This window comes from Vespa velutina, chromosome 4 (genome assembly GCF_912470025.1).
Source record: "Vespa velutina chromosome 4, iVesVel2.1, whole genome shotgun sequence".
Taxonomy (NCBI): Eukaryota; Metazoa; Arthropoda; class Insecta; order Hymenoptera; family Vespidae; genus Vespa; species Vespa velutina.
The window spans coordinates 7,752,641-7,773,854 of record NC_062191.1 but is presented as its reverse complement, the minus strand read 5'-3'; the positions used below and the strand labels follow the sequence as shown (position 1 = coordinate 7,773,854).

The following is a 21,214-nucleotide window of genomic DNA, read 5'->3' as shown; positions in this document are numbered from 1 at the left end:
GTGACAAACGATTCAAATATCGAGATCTAAAAATTTTGTTGAACAGCCAATAAACTTGTGCAAAGCAATATAAAAAAAAGTACATAGAATTGCAGCTCTACAAGGAAATGAAAATTCGAATGTCTGTAGTACCAGAGTCTCTCTCTCTCTCTCTCTCTCTCTCTCTCTCTCTCTCTCTCTCTCTGTGTGCCTCTTTCTCTACAGACTGTGAGTTTGTTTCAAACTTTTAGGGATGACAGAGGAGATCATTATAAACAACTTTCATGTAGAACTCATGTATGAGAACGTTTTGTTTGGTAATTAAAGAACTTGATGTTCGTTGTTAGAATATTTTCTCTAACATAACTAACCATTGTTGTGTCCTTAATGAAGTTTATATTGAAATAACGAACATTTTGGATTATTATTCTGCTATATTATTTAAACTGGTTAGCACCTACATCATGTTCAGTAATTACCAAACGAAACGTTTCCGGACACGGGTTCCTATATGAAAGTTGTTGATAATGATTTCCTCTATCGACCCTAATAATTAATAATAAAGACATACTATCTATATTAAAGGAAATTACATATGTTAAAGGAAAAAAAAAAAAAGCAAATAAAGCATTTAATCCAACATAATATAACGAGTTTGTAATTAACTTGGCATTTTTTCATTAATTCCAAAAAATTACGAATTAATTCTCATTATAAATTAATTCGAATTATCTCGTTGTTTGGTCAAATTTTGATTATAAATTATATTCCAGGAAATAAATTCAAATTGCCAAAGCAGACCGTTCAATATGATTAATACCCGGAAAGTTCATTGAAACGGAAAATGTCGATATTCGTTTCTCGTCAAATAAGATCGAGAAGATAGAAGGTTAAATCGAAACGTCGAGGACCATATCGATCCGTCACGTTTTGACGTTCCTCTTTTGGAGATACTATTTATGATTCCATCTTCGTACGTAATTGGAATGGTAGTGAACTCGCTAACCGGTATCAATTTATTTTACTCATTCACTTCCTTATCTGAATCATCTTGTACGTTCGACTTCGATGAGCATCACGTTCAGCACACATCATCGATCAAAACAAGTTAAAGGGATCTTGAAAATTATTTAGGTCCTTGGTCGCATTCATGAGCTCGACAACAAAATACATGCATATATATTTATTGTCTAGTATTTTTACAAATATATGTAATATGTATTAGCTTATACATAACAGTAGTTCGGAAAATAATTTTTTGCATATGTATCTATTGCTTCAAATAGCTTATCGACAACACGTTATCAAAGTTTAACCTATTTTTTTTTTGAGATTAACGAAGTTGAACTTGAATATTTTTTTTTTCGCTCGTTATTTTCATGCATTAGACTATTATCAAAATTGTTGCACAATTAGTATTAATAATAGACGACCAGTATTAATAATCGGAATATTTAACGTTGTGTGATATGTAACGAATATATGTAAATACATGGAATATATTACATTTTTATATTGTTTATTATTCGTAACATCAGTTTTTTAGACCATATTTTGTATTACTGATTGAAAGAGATATCTCGTGTGAAACATTCTTTTTCTTCTACGAAATTAGGCCTTAGAATTCATTAAAAATATCTTTATCAAAATATTTATATTAAAAGACAATCCTCTTTACGAAAACTATTTCTATTTCTCTCTAGTTTTTTGTTTTTATCATACCTACATATTAATGAAGCTTGAAATTAACCTGAGATACGCGGCAACAACTTCCTTCGTCGATTACATAAATTGCAATGTCACCTAGATTATATATTAGCAACCTTATTACAGCGTCTACTTTCGTGAAATTGTTTTACTTCTGCTTTCGCCCTTAATCGTAACTAGAGTTAGCATAGAATTTCCGTTTGAAGTTTATTTTCTACCAATCTATGTTAATTCAAAAACATTTTTAAAAAACTAATATATGATTCATATAACATTTCATATATAAGACTGCTTCGTGGTAATGTATGTTTTTTTAATAATAATTTAATAATAATAATCTTACTATCTAGTTAAGATAAAAATGTAAAATGATTATGAAAAGATTTAACGTCAACAATTAATAAAGCTTAGACCGAACGATTGTCTAGCTTTCAATCTATTTCATTATAATTAATTCATCGAACGATACAAGTTGTTATCATCGTGAATTTGCATGAAGTGCTATACTTCAAGCTAAGAGATGTCGCTTTACGAGTCTCGCGTGGAATAAATTTTCTCGTAATGTCTTGCTTTACATCCTAATTACTGCTCGAAGTCCTGTTTGATGTTATCTGAGGGATCTCCGTATCCTTACTAGCCAAAGAAAAAGATATGACGTACGAGTAAAATAGGGAAATATTTTATTCCTACGTATTCTCAAGACTCTTGTAAATTCTAAGCAAGAAATGAACAATTGAACGGCAAGATAAATTCATAGATCGTATATAGATATAACTTAAATATGTGTTTGTGTGTGTAACAAGGGAATATACGCAATATAGCACAATTCAACTGATTCATAATCATTAATCATCGTTTTATGATTAATTTTAATAATCATAATTGTATTATCGTGTTGATAAATTAGATGTTGCATATAAAACATAAATTTATATATATTAAGTTATAACACAGAGACTTATATATTTGCAGAATTAAATAAGTAATAAAATTCTTAGAAAGTAAAAGAAATATAAAGGTCACAAAAAGTTCTTTTTTTAGAAAAATAACGATTTTTGAAAGATTCTTTTGTTTCGTTAATAATTGTTTTTTTCAACGAAAATAATTGGGTTTTCTTATCATTTCACTTGACATATAAAAATCGCAATTAATTTTGCACCCACCTAATAAATTTCTTTCAGTATAGTATTTTTTAGTCTTTCGATTACTTTACAAGATAGCTGAAAAAGACAAAAATATATAAGAATAAACACGTCTCTTTTTTTACTTCAATCTGTAAAGTTTCATTAAAATTGAAGGCGACATTTCGCTTGTTAAAGGTGCGTACTTATTATTTTAATTTATTATCAATTTACATAAATCATAGAGTGTTAGATATAAAATACGCATCAGTATTTCTGTTTTCCTTTTTTGTTCTTTTTTAGAATACGCAAAGATTGTGGACCTTCAACGAATTTGGAATTTATTTAAACATTTATTATTTATGAATTCAATAACGACAAAAGTTTCTGCAGACTGTATTTTAAATATTTAGGGGAAGGTCTCAAGAAATCACGTAAATCACAAAAACGCGTGGATTGCGTCAATTATCAAAGACGCGAGGGGATTTTCCAGAACAATAAAACATTTATTTGCCGGATTTATAGAGATTTTCTCGTGGGAAAATTCGTTAAGTGAGTTCGCACAAAATTCACTATCATCTTTTATGCGGAAGAAGGGGGCTGACTAATAGTCAATTTTTGGAGGGCCTTCAGTCGTATATTATATATATTCAATAAGTCCGAAACTAAAACATTAAATAGTATCAATAAATTTTGTTTCATGAAATTACAGTTGCGATCTATCGTTCATAATTACAAGTTGTAAATTACGCGTAGATTGTTACTAATCGACTAATCGGGTAAATGAAAAATACCCGAATATGAAAAATACTCGAGTACTCTACAAATGCTACCAGGATAGTTACAATGTTTCAGATAACTTATATTTTTCTATGAGATAATAAAACTATAAAGCAATTAATTATTTTAAATCAAATATTTTTATTTTTGTATAGTTATATCGATAAAGTAACATTTTCATTTAATAGATAACTATATTTTAAGCTAACAATATTTGCAGAGATTGAAAATCAATAGTAAAATGAAAGTTACGGTCTTCGAAAATACGTGCAATATAAGTATGGCTGTAACTCTATCAGATTTGTATTTTTCATTTACCTAGGTATCTTACCAAGTATCCGAATACAGTAGTACTTGAGTAATATCTTATATTTCAAGATAGAACCAAATACTTGAGTATTTAAGAACCATTGTATAGATCATCTAAAATTGAAAGCGTGAATATATATCTTGGTTATTTTTTATGATAGAAAAAAAATTTACTAAAAAAATATCTTTACAAAATAGAACAATTAAATTTCTGTAACTAATAATGCTGTAAATAGATCTATTGCATCGATAAGCTTTAAGAGGTTATATCTTTTATTAATAATGATCAGAATAGGAAAGTAGGTTACGAATTTACCTTGGTTTCAATTAATAATTTTTATATAAGTAAAAAAATTAAATTTCATTTAAAAAAAATATCGACTATCTCCATATCATGAAAATTATGAGTTTCATATAAAAATCTTTACCTCGTTTATGTTAGTTTTTATTGAAGTATTTACACTTTTAAGTGACTTAGTCGATAGATAGATTTTGTTAGTATCTTTAAAACATTCTTTTCATATTTTTTAAAGTTATTTTCCCGTAATTATTATACATGAAATTCATATTTGCGTATCGGTTACCTTGACCAAGTAAAATGTTGGTTTATATATCGTGTTTTTGCTAAGTGCAAATGAAAGAAATTAACAAATCATTAATATTACCGGTATACAATTTTCACAAAATTATTAAACAATGAAATTTATTTTATTTTATTTAATTATATAATGAACGGCAGTCTTATAAAGTAATCCAAATGAGAGTGTCCTATCATTTTTATGTGTATGGATTCTTCGTATCCTATTTTAGGTATTAATTATAATAGATAAGTATGATTTGTTGTTTGAGGAATATCAGTATAGTCCACTTTACGAGGCTCATTTGAAACAGTGCCACAAATGTTTACGTTTCACAGCAACAAAGATTATTTCGAATGATACAATATTTTCGTCATAAATTAAATAATCTCTGGTAGGAAAGTATTATAAAGCAACATGTAAGTCATTAACAAAATTTCCTCTCTCTCTCTCAAAACCACCTCTAAAAAAGAAATTATCCGAAAGATCTAGTGACTTATCTCCCACATTGATATATCCATCTCTGGAATTAATATCCATAAGAGAATATTTTTATGAAAAAAAAGAAAAATAATAATAATAATAATAATAATAAAACACTTATTTAGAAGTTTGGTTTGTTCCTTAGTACATTTTTTGAAATAAAAATAGTGAACATCCTTGTAATAAAAATATCATGTAAATGTATTTACTTAATTTCTTCGCGTTATGTGTCTAATATGGAATGAACAAATAAAAGACGTTTCGTATATCGTAAATCACATTATATCGATGAAATAGCTAACAGAAAGAAACGGTATTGACTGAATGTTGATACGAAGGAAGCAAACTGTATTTCGGTGAGGTAGTTTATCACATTATTTTCTCTCCAAACTCACGACTTTTCCTCGACTCGTTGGGATTAGTTTAACACGCACAAACCGAGCCTAGACACGTGCCACTATTTATCGTTTTTATACCTTTCCATTGTTTGCCTTGTTCCAGTTAGTTAAGTTCTAATTTATAGAAAGAGTGAGAGAGAGAGAGAAAGAGAGAGAGAGAGAGAGAGAGAATAGATATAAGAGAATTTCGTAAAAACACTCTTTGGCCCTTTTATTTTCTTTTTGCAACATGAAAGCCAAGAAAATACGCTATCGAATCGTCGCGACGTTTTATTCGATCAATGTAGGACTCAATATAGTTCGTTGTAGGACTTTCGATATAAATTGTCAACGAACGTTTCTAGATCTACATAAGAAATTTATCACGAAGAAAATTGACCGAAAAGAAAACTCGTTTATGCAAAATACTGAATAAGAATCTAAGAAGAGTTTACTTATAGAATACATTTAATTCTTTCTCATTGTAATAAATGATAACTTCTAAATCATTCATTATCCTTTTTTACGATGTATTATTTATATGAATAATAATCGTAGATATTTATTAAATTTTTTTCCTTTTTAAAAAGAAAATCTCGAAATTGTCGTTATCGGAGTTACAACTAACTGGTCTTAGCAATGTATTTTAAACTTTTATCGATTTTCAGAGAATTAATCTCTATTTATATATATATATATATATATATATATATATATATATATATAATCGTATCGTGGCCGTACCGTGTCCAAACATTTATATACGATTGGTGACCGTTCATGGATGTGACGATCAATTTGAGGCCAGACGTTATAGCGTCATGCACGGATAAGACACGTTCAGATAGGTTTATACAAGTCCGTGCTCTGGTTGTCTTTTCATGGTGAGACCCAGAAACAAGCAAAATATAACTCAGAGGCTATAAAATGTTACCGAAGGACGTCCAGAGAACGGATGGTGATGAACACGGTACATATGATGTATAAACTGTTACATATAAAACTATAATAACCAATTCGAGTCCAGCGCTCAGCTGAAAGACTGAATGGCTATGGCGTGGTTGTATATAAAGGGATCTTTGAGCTTCGAAATAGATATATATCATACGACACGAACACGAATTCATGGATTTAACAAAAAGGATGAAAAGAGGGATTACTATTTTCGTCGTATAAACGTATCACTAGATTAGAATGGCTTTTTTCTTTTTTTTTCTCTTTTTCCTTTTTTTCTTTTTTTCTTTTTTTCTTTTTTTCTTTTTGGAAAACTATTTTCTTTCATTTTAATCATTGAATTTCGTTAAAATAGATAAAAAGAATGTATAATAGTAAAGAATGAGATATATTAAAGAATATCAATTATAGTAATTAATCTAACCGGATGTTTATCATTTAATTAATATCTTATACAATATAAATTTTATAATTGTGTAGAACGTTTAAATGATCTTTTACAAAACGTTCGTTCGGTTTAATGTATAACTAATTTATTTCTACTTAATAATCTGATGTCACAAGTAATAATGATGAATCAATCGTATGATATACAAGGATGTTCAAGGATGTTAGGTATTAATAAATTCAATAGTCGATGGTTAAGATAGTCGATTAAATGAATAAAATCGATAAGTAATGGAGTTTGATATGTAGTAATTAATCTGACTGGATATCTCTGTATTTTATTGAAAATTTACATACGTGAAAAGTGCAAAATCTTTTAACTTTTCGCAACGATTAAAACATCAATCAATATCAAATTATAGATAGTTGTGTAGTTTAAATGCATTCTTGATTTGTTTTCGATTAATTTATAGCTTTTAAAACGATAACGATGCACCGTTTACTTATACGATATAAAAGATACAAGTATTGTTAGCGAGATCTTCTAAACATGTAAGTATCGATCTTTACGTAATAGATATTCAAGTTAATCGTCTCCTCTTTTTCGTACTTACGTAACCGAAGTTTACAGTTATGCAACAATAAATGCTTAAATATATATATATATATATATATATATATATATATATATATATGTATACATACGTATAATCCATGTAAACAAAATATCATATGTTAATAATTCAAACGAAATGATACAAAAATTAAATAATAATAACAATTCACATGTAGATGCGTGAAACAACTAAACCATTAATTATCTAAAATTTCGCTATTAATTTTTTATCTGCGAAATAGCCATGTGAAATGAAAAATAAATAAATATGTGCATCCAAATCCATTAATCTTCCATTATATCTCTATATGACAATGTTTTATTACTTTTAGTTCGGTCATCGGCCGAATTTCGTTTGGAATGTTTTATTACAAATACGAAAAGAGAATTTTATAAATCAGCAAAAATTTCTTACGGGCAAGTTCTCAAAATGATATTTTAAATCGACTCGTATTTTCTTTATTTCTCTTTCTCTCTCTCTCTCTCTCTCTCTCTCTCTCTCTCTCTCTCTCTTTCTCTCTCTTTCTCTCCCTCTCCCTCTCTTTTTCCTAAGCTCAGCTATTTTTCAAACTTCTCCCTCGTGGGGTTCCCCAGCACGTACTAAAACCAGATTGCTCGTTTTCACGCGACCAGTATGCCAATGACTTTTTCAACATTTCCTTATGTTTTCACCTATCTCAAAATTATCTGTGATACTTTGCATAGGATTACCCGAGGACGTGAACATTAATCCAATTTCAAATTGCAAAAATCTCAACGCAAGGATATAAACGTAATATTTTTTAACGAACGGTGCTTCAAGAACTCGTTTCAGATAATGAAAATGTTAAAGTGTTTCTTAATTGTTATATCCACGATTTGCGAAATAGGAATTTTTTTTATTTTTTTTTTTTTTTTTTTATGATCGTATATACCAACAAATTGTTATTTAAAGCTGCTTACTATATTATGGGGCGTTTACAAGAAAAAAATATTGATCTAATAATTTTTCAAAAATTTGAAAATATGTACTATATATAACTTGGATATTTATGTGGTTGCCTACAGAGAATTATCTCTTTTGCTCGCACCCTATCGGTCTACGTCGAGCCTCCGAAGGTATAACGATTAATTACATTGTGGACTGCCTGTTAACTGAAACAACGCTTTCTATGTGCATATTATGTACTACATATATATGTATATATATGGTGTAAGCTCGCAAGTATAACTTATCGTCGACATTTACATTCTAAATATAACATTACTTCTATCTCATTTTCACGTGTAATAAAGAGATCCGGCTTTCGGTAATGAAGGACAGATTTAAGCAAGCGTTCGTATGTCCCAATTAGTTATCTTACAATGAGAACATTTATAGAAATTGTCGTTTCTTTTTTCTACTGATAATCCATTATGTATATATTTATGTAAAAATATATGTTACTTACGCGTATAAGTGTACAGATTTACATATATATATATATATATATTCACAGTGTTATATATGTATATATTTGAACTAATATAAACGAGTGCAAAAGTTAGATACGAAGTTATTTATACATATTACCAAAGAAAAAAAAGATTATTAGAATTAATAGATATAAATACATATATCAATATTTTATAAAAACAATTATAGAACATTAATATATATGTATATAAAGAAAGACATATAGGGTGTTTACAACTGATTTTGAATTTTTACATGCACTTTATAACTGATTCAAAATCTCATTTATTAAACTATTTTGTAACTTCAATCATATTTAGATATTTTCTCGAATATAAATGGACATTTTGTATATACATATGTGTGTAGATATATTAATAATTATAAATTATATTTTAATATACTATATGAAATACGTAACTGTGTATATATATATATGTATATATATATATATATTTTTTTTTATTATACTTTATTAACCAATATTATTAAGTAATATCATAAATTATGATTTAATCAACATAATAATGGTTTATATGAGATCGAACATTAACAATTAACGCGCGAACTTCTTAGTTAGGAATTAATTGTAATAAAGAAGGAGAGAAGGTAGGAAAAAAGAAAGGGAAACTAAATATAAAAACACTTCGAAGCCAAGTAAATAATACATTGTAAATAATATTTATTTGTCCAAATATAAATTCGTTCGAATTAGACAAGTTCGATATCATCGAAACCATCGTTATTCCGTTGAAATTAAAAAAATATTGAAATTGTATCACACTTAATCACATTTCGATTTTTCTTAGTGACAATTATTATAACATTAACGGGATATAATTTTCTTTTACTTTTATAGATAATAAGCGAAGGGATTATCCTGTACAGATGAAATTGAAAGATAGTAAAGAATGAAATGAAAGCGATATTCAATACTGTGAGATAATTTAATATAAAATACCCAGGCAAAAACGTTTATGCATAGGTGTATCGTAGAAATTATAGATAGGTGTATGGTAGAAAAAGAATAATGAAAATATCGATGAAATAAAGGACACACTCCCTTTCAATATTACAAGTAATATTGGCAATTAGTTGCACGAAGCGCGACATGAAGCTTATCATAAATTGCACAAATTCTTATCGCTCGGCAAAGTATTCGAAAATCATTATCGCTTTTATCAAAATATTGAAGCGATGATTGATTCATCGAAGCGAATTTAAAAATTATACCATCCGTCGTATCAAATACTTCCTTATATCTTGATGAATATTTCATGAAATTTTCACGGTAGTTTCATTTGGTCAGCATGAAATTTCTCAGAAGAGATTGAATGAACTTGAAAAATTAGTATTGCAGTCGCGTACAAGGATCGATTTTTAATCATTTGGAAATAATACAGTTGTATAGAATATTAATGAAATATATTCAAATTTCCTCTCTCTCTCTCTCTTTCTCTATCTATCTATCTATCTTTTCTCTAACTCTTTCATGGTCTTTCTCTCCCTCTCTTTACTTTTCTCTATCTCTTTCACGGTCTTTCTCTCCCTCTCTTTGCTTCTCTCTATCCTTTTTCACGGCCTTTCTCTCCTTCTCTTTACTTCTCTCTATTTCTTTCATGATCTTTCTCTACCTCTTTTTCTTCTTCTTCCTCTTTCTCTTCCTTTCCTATCTATTCAAATTTCCGGATTATCATTATCGAATGAATTTTTCTACATTACCTTTTCATTTTCAGATTACTTCCTCTAAGTTTTCTCTTTCTCTCTCTCTCTCTCTCTCTCTCTCTCTCTCTCTCTCTCTCTCTCTTTCTCTCTTTCTGTCTTTCTCTCTCACTTTTTTAATGAAATCATTAGTGACTTTTTATATTCTTAAGTTAATTTTATTCAGTCGTAAATTATGCAATGAATAAAATGAATTTTGTCGAACTACGTGTAAAATGTTTCCTTTCCTCTTTTTTCTCTCTCTCTCTCTCTCTCTCTCTCTCTCTCTCACTCTTCGTTTTTCTTTTAAAGAAGAAGTTCCTGCATGAATAAATTCGTCGTTTCTTTTCTAAAAGAAGACTGTTATTTTTGAATGGTCTTTCTAAAAAATATAAAAAAATTTTAAGCTTGGTATTTAACTTTTTACATTTATCGTGACGATAGAAATTTCTTATTCTTTAATGAGTTTATTTTATTATTAATTTTAGTTGAAATATTCAGAAACTATTTATATAATATCTATGTATGAAGAAATTTTCAAGAAATTTACATAACAATCCGTATTTAAATAATCGAGAGAAATGAGAAGATATTTTTGATTAAGAAAAATATATTTGATAATTTTAAGTATAGAAATATTGTTTAACAAAAAATATTTTTTCTTTTCTAAAGATATATTACAATCCCTTACGTAATTGTATGAATTCGATACTGCCTATAGTAAATATAAAAGAATGACAGGTATTAATTATCCATCTTGTTCTACTATTACTTATCGAGATAAAACTTTGTAGAATAATATCGGAATGAAGAAAAGAAGTTTTGGTACTCTTGTCTCTTTGAGAGTAACTACGTGCTGAGAATTGGTATGAGCGAACAAATATTGATTGAGCGTTTTTTTGAACAAATGAGAGAACATTAAAAAGTGAAATATAAGAGGGGTGAAAAAAAAATTTGAATAGAAGGAATATTCATTCTATGATTCTTTTTTACGAATTTTTTTATATTTTCCTTGAAATTTAACAAATAAGATTATCTCATTCGGCAAGTCCTCTTTTTATCTTTTCTCTCTTTTTTTTTTTTTTTTTTTTTTTTATCTGTTTTTATGAATTCAAGAGATAACACGGAATGTCAAAAAAAGTAAGAGAGTAAAGTAGACATTACAAGGTTGATAATGAGTATGTAGTACGAAACAAAACTAAGAATGTAATTTGTTGGAACATGGACATGAAAGTGCTTCGTGTTCGGTTAATAAGGTCAACATCATGGATAGTAAAGTAAACGAGGAGGGAAAAAATTAAAGCTGGCCGCGGCACTAGGCTTTGTTTACATTTCGAGTACGTGGCTAAATCCAAGCGAGTGAAACAATATAGGAACGTGTGCTTTTCTAAATAAACTGTAATCGCGAATAAAATTTCAAAGATCATTGTCAAACGATTTTCGATTTTGAAAAGAATTTTTAGAATTTCTATCGAGTAAATTTTAATAGTAAAAAAATCGGACCATGGATATAGTTATTATAAATGAGCATTTATACAAAAAAAAGAAAGAAGGAGTTATAATAACTCTTAAGTTATCCATTAAAAATTGCTAATATTACAAATATTACTTCGAATGTTTAAAAATTAATTTAAACATGTTGTTAATTTTATTAAGAACTATTCAGACTTTTCGTATAGAAGATTGATCGGTCGATGATCGATGCTCATATCGAGGAAGGGATTGATCGTTTAAGACCCGTACGCTTCACTTGAAATCGAAATTGTAGTTTGACAGAATGATAACTAAAATTTGCAAGGCAAATATTATTGATAGAACGCGTTGAATAATGCCAGAATAGATTTTTATCGAATTGGAAATTAACCTGATTTATCTTAAAATTACTTGCTGGTTTCATATTAAATTAAACATTTTTTTTTTCTATACGATTTAAAAAATTCGACTGAAATTAAATATTTTTCACGTTATTTAATAGTTATAAATTCAATGTAACTTAACAATTGTAAATTTTAATAAAACTTATAAATCTTTCTGAAAGACAAAAGGAAAGAAAAACATCATGAAACGCGTTTCTTGTTTCAAACAAATCTATCTCTATAAAGGAAGGAAATAATAAATGGTAAAAAGATAGTAAATAAAAAATGCTCTAAAAAAAAGAAAAAAAATGAGAAGGATATAAATAAAAAGGGAACTCTTACGTTGGTTATCGAACACCGATATTGAATGAAACGATTGTCATTATCAGGTTTTAACGCAAGAGCATCGTGTGTCGCGTGTGTAAATCGATTTACTGAAGTTTAACGACAATGGCGGTCTCGATATATTCAGAAAATATAGCGAGAAAGAGCTTACGGGACGACGTTGGTCGATAAAATGATCCGGCGAGCGTTATTTTCACGAAAGACAACATCTTTCTTTTTTCGATCGATCGCCAACGACAAGGATTGAAATCCTCGAAGCTATTAAGTTGAGTTAGCGAGTAAATCAAGAACATAATTGCGTAATACATCTCTAAGAGAGACGAGAATTTCTTTTTTCTTCTTGCGATGACCTCCATACCGAACGACCAATCGAAAACCTTCTATCTTTTCCTTCATTCTCATTTACCAACTAGTCCGCATCAGATTTCACAAATAAGATCTGCTATACATGTACTACTTACATAGATTCTAGCTTATTGCAAGTGGTCCAGAAAGTCTCAAGATTCCCAGTTCAATCGATCCGTACAGCTATTCCCCCCTCCCTCCCATTCTCTCTCTCTCTCTCTCTCTCCCTCTCTCTCTCTCCCTCTCTCTTTCTCTCTCTCTCTTATTTCCATTCTCTTTTTTATGTTCTCTTTCGATTTCTCGTCGCCTGGATCGAGTATACTTCGCCTTGGAAATCAATCGACTTCTACTGCCAAGCGAATAAACCTTTCGTTCAATCGAGTTCGTTGTAAAAAAAAAAAAAAAAAAAAAAAAGAAAACACATTGGTTCAATGAAAAAACCAGATGAATGATCAATAAGACATTGAAATCGTGTGCAACGTAAGCATACTTTACGAAGTTTTTAATGTCTACTAAAAATTGTTTTGAAGTATAAAATAAAAATACAAAAAACATGGCGTGATAAGGAGAGAAATGATAAGATAGATGTACTGCTTCTTTGTTTTCTCTCTTTTTTTTCAATTCCCCTATCTAAATATCGAAATTTTCCACTATCCTCTCTCTCTCTCTCTCTCTCTCTTCCTCTTTCTCTCTCTTTTAAACTTTTCCTTTTCCTGGATCTATTTTCTTCCTCACTTTTATTTTTATTCTTTTTCCCTCGCTCTCGTACGTATATGACGTCTCACAACCCTGGGCGGACTCATTAACGATGAACGAGGGTCGAGTAAGAAGAAACGGAAAAAGGGAATGAAAAAGAGAAGACATAGAGGAAAAATGCTAGGATGGTGTGCTACAGCGGAAAAACTGTTTTTAAAGTTATGAAATCTATGAAATATGTTCAAAAAGTAAAAAATAACGAATTAAATGCATATTTCTAGAAAATTAATAAGGTATTATGAAATTATTGTAATAATAATAATAGTAGTATTGATAATAATAGTAATAAACCTAATGAAGATCTTTTAATCTGGTATATAAAAATTACGCAAAATATTTTATTTCCATACGACAATGATCGAAGTTAGATCTTTAGGATTTTTAATTTTTAGACCAATTGATTATTTGATATACTTTAAATAAAGAAATTAAATTGGCCGGTTACAGTTGGATGTAATTATTTGTTCGACGTAACCTTAATATTAGTTTTTAAAAAATTGAATGGAAAACATGTTTGACTTGGTTACATGCCATGAATTGTAATAATGTAAAATAATATTTTACTATGCAGGAAAAGATAATAAAAAATCAGACTTTTTGTTCAACAATCATAAATTATGTACTTGTAGAAAAAGTTCCCAAAGATATTTTTTTCAAATGTTTCCAATGAAAGGTAAAGAACAATAACCATAATTGGCCGCCAGCAACTGAAGGTTGCTTTCTTCCTCTGGCATGTATAATGAAAGGAAAATACAAAAAAAGAAAAACCGGAATTTGAAGAAAATTTGCATCCTGATTTTTCTTTATTTATTATCCTCAAGTTTGCATATTCATTTTATAAAACGAAAATCGTTTGGAAAAGTTTGTTTGCCGCTTGTTAAACATCGTAAATTAATTGAAATACTGAAATATATTCACATAAAGCTATATTATTCTTATTTACATTACTTGTAGCCATTTTATCGCAGTGTTCCCAAGTCACTGAAAACAAATTATTCCGAAGCTTTTAGCCAAAAGATTGGACGAAGATTGATTGGAAAACATTTAATAAGATTTACTTTTAGTAAATCACTCGTATCTTAGAGAAAAATTGCATCATCAGGAAATGCTATATTTGGATTCAAAGCTATTGGATTATATACTCATTTAATATGGAAATTATCTTTCGATATGTATTTTTCTTGGATGTTTATAATAATATTTATTTTACATCTAAGATGAAGAAAATTTCCATAATATTTTATCGATTATAATTTATAACATGCAACAAATAAGATATATTTCATGAATTGCAACGATTTATAATAAAACAGAGATACTTCTATTAAAGATATCGTTTGCTTTTCAAGTCCAACTTCATTACAAGAAAATATTTCCAAAATATAAAAAACAACCAGAGAAAGAGAGAAAGAGAGAGAGAGAGAGAGAGAGAGAGAGAGAGAGAGAGAGAGAGAGAGAGAGAGAGAGAGAGAGAGAGAGAGAGAGAGTGAGTGAGTGAGTGTGTGAGTGAGTGAGTGTTATTAGAAAGATTAAAATGTTTGCTGTATCAGCGACATAGAAATATTTATTGAAAATAAGACGGATGAAATAGAGTTGCATTTAATTATCCAAGAGTACAAAACTAAACATCCGTTCAAGAATAAACATTTATTTCCATAAATTTTACTATCACAGAACATTATCTTATAAACTTATTTGACGTAATATATCACAAGTGAATTAATTAAAATTGGAAGTCAAAAGTTTAAAATAAATGTTAGAATTTATTCTGATCCGAAATGTAAGTAGTACATTTGTAATTTTAATTAGGCAAAGGAATTCCTAATTGAATTCCGAAATTGATCAAGCTGTATTCGATTTAGTCTGTCATTTGTTATAAAATTTCATAATTAATTACACGAAAATAAAGTGCAGAATACTTTGTCGCAATAATGTATACAAAGTTCGCTTAAATCAAATTTGATTAATACTACTTTTAATATATCCTATTAAAACAGATTTTTTTTTTTGACGAATGAGGCCGATCTAAGGACATAGAGAATTGATCTAACTAAATAACAAAATATAAGAATGATTAAAAAAATTAATAAAAAAGTTGATAGAAAAATAACGTTTATGATAACAGATATGCTATCATTATATCCACTATTTATCTTAGATTTATCATGGAGATTAAGTTAATCTAATCTTTAATCTTTAATAAATTTTTTTACCATTCTATCATCTTGATTTATCGAGATTTTGATGTAATAAACAACAAATGAGTTATTTAATTCGACAATATATATCATTGGTATCGAAAAGATGTCTGTTTTTCTTCTTCAAATGAAAGAAAAAGTTAGTCCGACAAGATTTCGATTTAAATTTTTAACATAGCTATAACGAACTGTTTATCAAAACGAAGAAGACCAAAGCTTTAAGAAGTTCGTCAATAATTTAAAGGAAAGCATCGACGTGTAAATCCAAAACTGACTTTGCTTTCTTCCTTGAAATGACAAAACTTTTAAATCTACGAAGTTTCCTTTTCCCAGTATATTCTAAGAAAACGGTGACATAAATCTCGACGGGAACATTGAGACTCGTTGCGAGTTGTATAAAAATATGTCACTTTTGCTTTGAAGCAATTTCTAGAAAACAATAAATCGATAAAAATCAAAGAGAACTAAGAACTCTTCCATATAGAATAAATTACATTCGAGAAGTTTAATAATCGAAAAAATAAACCTGTAATCAATAAGTTAAGCTACATAATCACAAGCATATATCTAAAATTGTAAATCTTTATCTATATAAAATTACGGTTTCAGGAAACTTTCTATTTTATAGAAAGTATTTCCATGAGAATACTAAACTATCGATCGATCGGACTGAAAACTTGTTTTTCGTGCGAAACTGCCTTGAATGTTACTTTTAAAAAAAGAACAGTTAGGTATATCTTATGCAGGATAATTTCGTAAATGGTCTTGAGATTTTCGTTCGACCAAAGTTCTAAGTTTCAAGAAGCCAAATCCGAAATAGTACAGCTAGTTTCGAATCGTTAAAGAATTCTTGATATTTCTCTCAAATGAATCACTTAATAAATATTCAAAATAAAGGAATAATAATTTATATACCAATAGGGAAAATCGACTCAAAATACTTCATCTATATCTAATTTTGCATAACAAACTTATAAGTAGATGAACAATCAAGAATTGAGATATTTGACATTAAGTGCAAAATCGTGGAACTTAAAAATTCGTGAAGTTAGTTAAGTTAGTTAAGAATATATAATCTTGTCATTTTCCGTCAATAATAAATATTTTCCAATTTAATTAAAAAGAAATAATAATAAAAATAACAATAATGTAATATAATAATAACTATATATGTGATAATGATAAAAAAACGTGATAATAATAATAAAAATGATAATAGAAGTAGTAATAATCTAACAGAGAAGTATAATGGAACGTAACAATGAGATATTTCTTTATAGATTTATATTCTCCCTGATAAATTAATCGAAAAGAACAGAAACAATGTATATAAGTAAAAACTTATTCCCGATTATAAAGACACACACAGTGGTTGGAAGTCGTAAAAACTTATAATTGATTGACGGAAAAGTTCGAGATATGCAAAGTCATGGAAGGTTCAAGAGTTTCAGGTCTATTAAAAGCTGCTTCAATGGTTTCTCCGTTTCTTCTCTTTCTTTCCCATTAAATACAATCAATAGTTTACGGATAGATAATGTGACTCATTTAAAATATTCGATTTTCGAAGGATTCGTTTTAAAAATTCATGTTTTTTTTTTTTTTATATATATTTATTTATTATTTATATATTATGATTGTATATATTATTACTGCATTAAGTGCATGATATTTTGCTTATTATTTGGCATTGAGCTTGATTTCCAAAATCAATAATTATTCTCAATCAACGAGTGATGGTCCATATGGCGCCATGCGTTTTCCTGTTTCGGGAAAATTGCCATTCGAAAGAAAAACAGTTAGTCGTCTATGAACAACTAATGATACGACGACAAATACTCATCCTTTTTATGTATGTACGCTAGTACACATGGTTTTTGTAATAAAAGTGGAGCAAACTAATCTAACTTACGATGCTTGCGTCCACTAACCACTAAACTGAGTTCAGTGAAACTATAGGATCAATGTAATAACCGAGCTAAACTACTCGAAGCCATAGTTACTTATATATTTTGTCTATTATTCCTCTAAAGAGATCTGGAACTTTTGTTGCGCTTGATTAAAAAATTAAAAAAAAAAAGAAAAAGAAATCAATAAATTATATATATATTAAATTTAATAGTTCTATATACTTATAGATAATAAATATTTATTTTTATAGTTTCGCAATAAGAAGTTGGTTTAAGAAAAAAGAAATGAGTAAAAAAAAGTGAGGAAATAATATTATTTAATTATATTATTATATAACGTTATGAGCGTAAATTAAACAAAAATTGATAAACTAGTCTTCATCAATATTTTCATCGATAATAGCCATTATATCAGTTGAATTAAATAAATGCGTTAATATATAAATTTCAAATAATTCTTAATAGGTTTGAAATTTTTATTATTAATATCCAATTATTAATATCCTTTATTATTAAAGTCCAATATTCTCAAATAATAATAGTAATCTTTCAACTAAACAGTCGTTCGATCGACATAGTTTTCTTCCTTTTTCTCTTTCTCCCATTCTGGTTATTGTTAGTATGCTTGAGTTATTACTATCGATGAAACAACAAAAGTGTAACAGCTCCATGCTGTTTCATCAATGAGAATGCCAAACACAGCTGACGACATGGTCGAAGAGGAAATGTCCGAATAACTCTGATAGAAATAAAAGGTTCGATGACATAATTAAATATTGCTTTACTTTTTTACGAATAATTATAACAATCTTTTTCTATGAATATTTTTCATACTCTTTACAACAAACAATTTATAAATTAAAAATAAATGAAATAAAAAAATTGTAATTTTTTGAAATTATAACTTTTATCATTTTTAAAAAATACAATTCAAAAGAACTCACAAAAGAAGAAAATTATTATTTGCTGAAAGTTTAATCCAAATATGTAAAATAAGTAACTAACTTCTTGAAATTACCATTTTTTTTAATTTCTTAAAACTTTTATACTTTTCTTTTTTCTTTTTTCATAAAAACTATGCGAGCTAGTTAGCATCGACGCTTATTAAAAAATAAACGATATTGCTGGAAAAGATCAGAATTAGATGTTTAGAAGGATTTGCGAAACAACGTACGTGCTTTCGTTCCTTACGATTTCATTTATACTCGTGCCCTCGAAGAAAATAGTTCTATGAAAAGTGGTAGTCGGTAATGAAAATTCCAAGGCTGCACCTATTGTCATTACTCGACTACACTTATCCAACTATCTTATCATCTTTAGAAAAGTAAGATCATTTTTTTTTTCTTCCCGCAGCTCATGTATTTTTTTCTTTTTTATTTTTTCTTTTCCTCTTCTATCTTAATCTACGTAACACACACGAAAGAATTATACTCGATTTTTAGCAAAATATTCGATAATAGAGAAAGCATAACGATTGATAATTTTTTGCTTGATATATCATCTTCAAATTTTAAAACGTCATTGAACGTATCATGCATTTTCTTAAAATTGATCACATATCATGCGATAATTTTGCAAAAGAAGACGTGAAAGATCATTTGATCCTGGGAATATAATTTCCAAATGTAATAACGAATGACGGAGCACTTTGAGATCAACGAAGATTTCCAAAGTGTAAGATGAATGCCGCCTAGTGATTCGATTAAATAAACGAGCGAAATTTATCCCTGCTCGTTTTATTGTTACTAAAATGGAAAGTAGGAAAGTGTGGGGTTAGACCTCGTTGATTTAAAACTGTCGCAACCCTTATTCGAAGAATATTTTCTTAATGGCAGAAGTAAAAAAAAAGTGAGGTGGCAAAGATAGCTAGGTGCATCTTGGCATTTTGCCTGAATGTAATGCATCCATTGAAACTAGGAAAAAGGAAGAAATAAAATACTACAGTATGTACAGAGAAATGTGAAAACTAAGACGTTTATGTATATTCAGAGATACTTTGAAAAATCCTAAAAGAACACAAATTATAATAGTTATTTTACGTTATTTCGACGATCTTTATCAATTCAATTTAATATTTTAATATTTTATTTATAAATTTATTTATGATTAATCGCAAATAAGCCATTAACAAATGATTAATTAGAAGAGAAAGAAATGAGTATGATTGAAAGTATACGTTTATTAAGAAAAAAATTAAAATAAAATAAAATAAAATATTTAAAAATATGATGAAAAAAGCTAGAGTTAAAATCAAGAGGAACAACATTTGGTAAAAAATATGCAAATAGTAAAGAGGACGTAATATGTAGCAGGTTTCATCATGATCATTTCGTGGACGACGAAATGAAACGAAAGATGTGAGTTATTTAGCATGCAGCTCGAGATTAGCTTGCATCCCGTTTTAAAACATTCTTTGGACGTCACTCACATAAAGATGCTACACTCTATCAGAACTGACAACGTATTTTTGTAGAGTTGCTAGACGTTACTCAATCTCGGATTAATTTCAGAATCCTTTTTTCAATGATAGCTGAATTATGCATGAAAGAAATTTCGAGCTTGAAAAATAATTAAATTGAAAACGTTTAAATCGGAAAATAATTTTAGAAAATAAAAATAAATGATTATATGAACTAAGATAATGTTCATATCAATTTTATATATTTTTTCTTATCATGTTATCGCTTTATCAGGTCATTCTTTTCAACTATCATAAACAAACATGTAATGTGTCTTAATACATGAAAAAGACATCGTGAAAGTGAACGCTTACGTTCTCATCTATCTTTCTTTCTTTTATCCTATCATTCTTATTATCTATCTTTCTCTCTTTCGTTTCTCTATCGTTTGTATGCTCGTACGCAAATATTATAAACCTTAAATGTTGTTTAAAAGACCATTCATAAATTTATAATCTCATTTCTGTTAACGATTAAGAAGCAGATGATATAAAAAAAAAATAATTTATTACTCGCATCTCTTACTCGCACCCTATCTTATTCCTCAAATCTTATTGTAGTCACATAATTTCAATTCCAAAATTATGATTTCTATATTCTGCAAAATGAAAAACTATTTTTTTCTCTCTCTCTCTCTCTCTCTCTCTCTCTCTCTATTTCTTTCTCTTTCATTCTCTCTTTCTCTCCCTCTCTTCTTATTTTTCTTTTTTCGCATCTCATTTTGTTATTAAATAAACAATTAGTTTCATTAATATGAAAAATATTCTGTCCCTTTATTATTTCTTTGAATTTCACTTGTCATGATATGTAGCAATAACAAACTATTTAGTTCAATAAATATTAAATTTTTATTTATGTTTTATATTTTCGTTAGAATTAATTAAAACGTGAGAAAAAATGAAACAAGCTTGATGTTTTCTC

The 21,214-nt window shown here is 28.2% G+C and overlaps 1 protein-coding gene across 2 annotated transcripts in view; it reads left to right on the top strand.

Annotated features, from left to right (window-relative positions):
* LOC124948715 (B9 domain-containing protein 1) overlaps positions 1-21,214 on the top strand; it is a 104,020-nt gene that overhangs the window by 29,087 nt on the left and 53,719 nt on the right. The window contains exon 5 of one of the 2 annotated variants that reach the window (XM_047492738.1): positions 3,111-3,129. The exons of the other annotated variant lie outside the window; for it this stretch is intronic. Coding sequence (XP_047348694.1) covers positions 3,111-3,112 — 2 coding nt within the window. The 3' untranslated portion in view covers positions 3,113-3,129. Of the gene's footprint in view, positions 1-3,110; positions 3,130-21,214 lie in introns of those variants that run through there. 2 annotated transcript variants of the gene reach the window in all.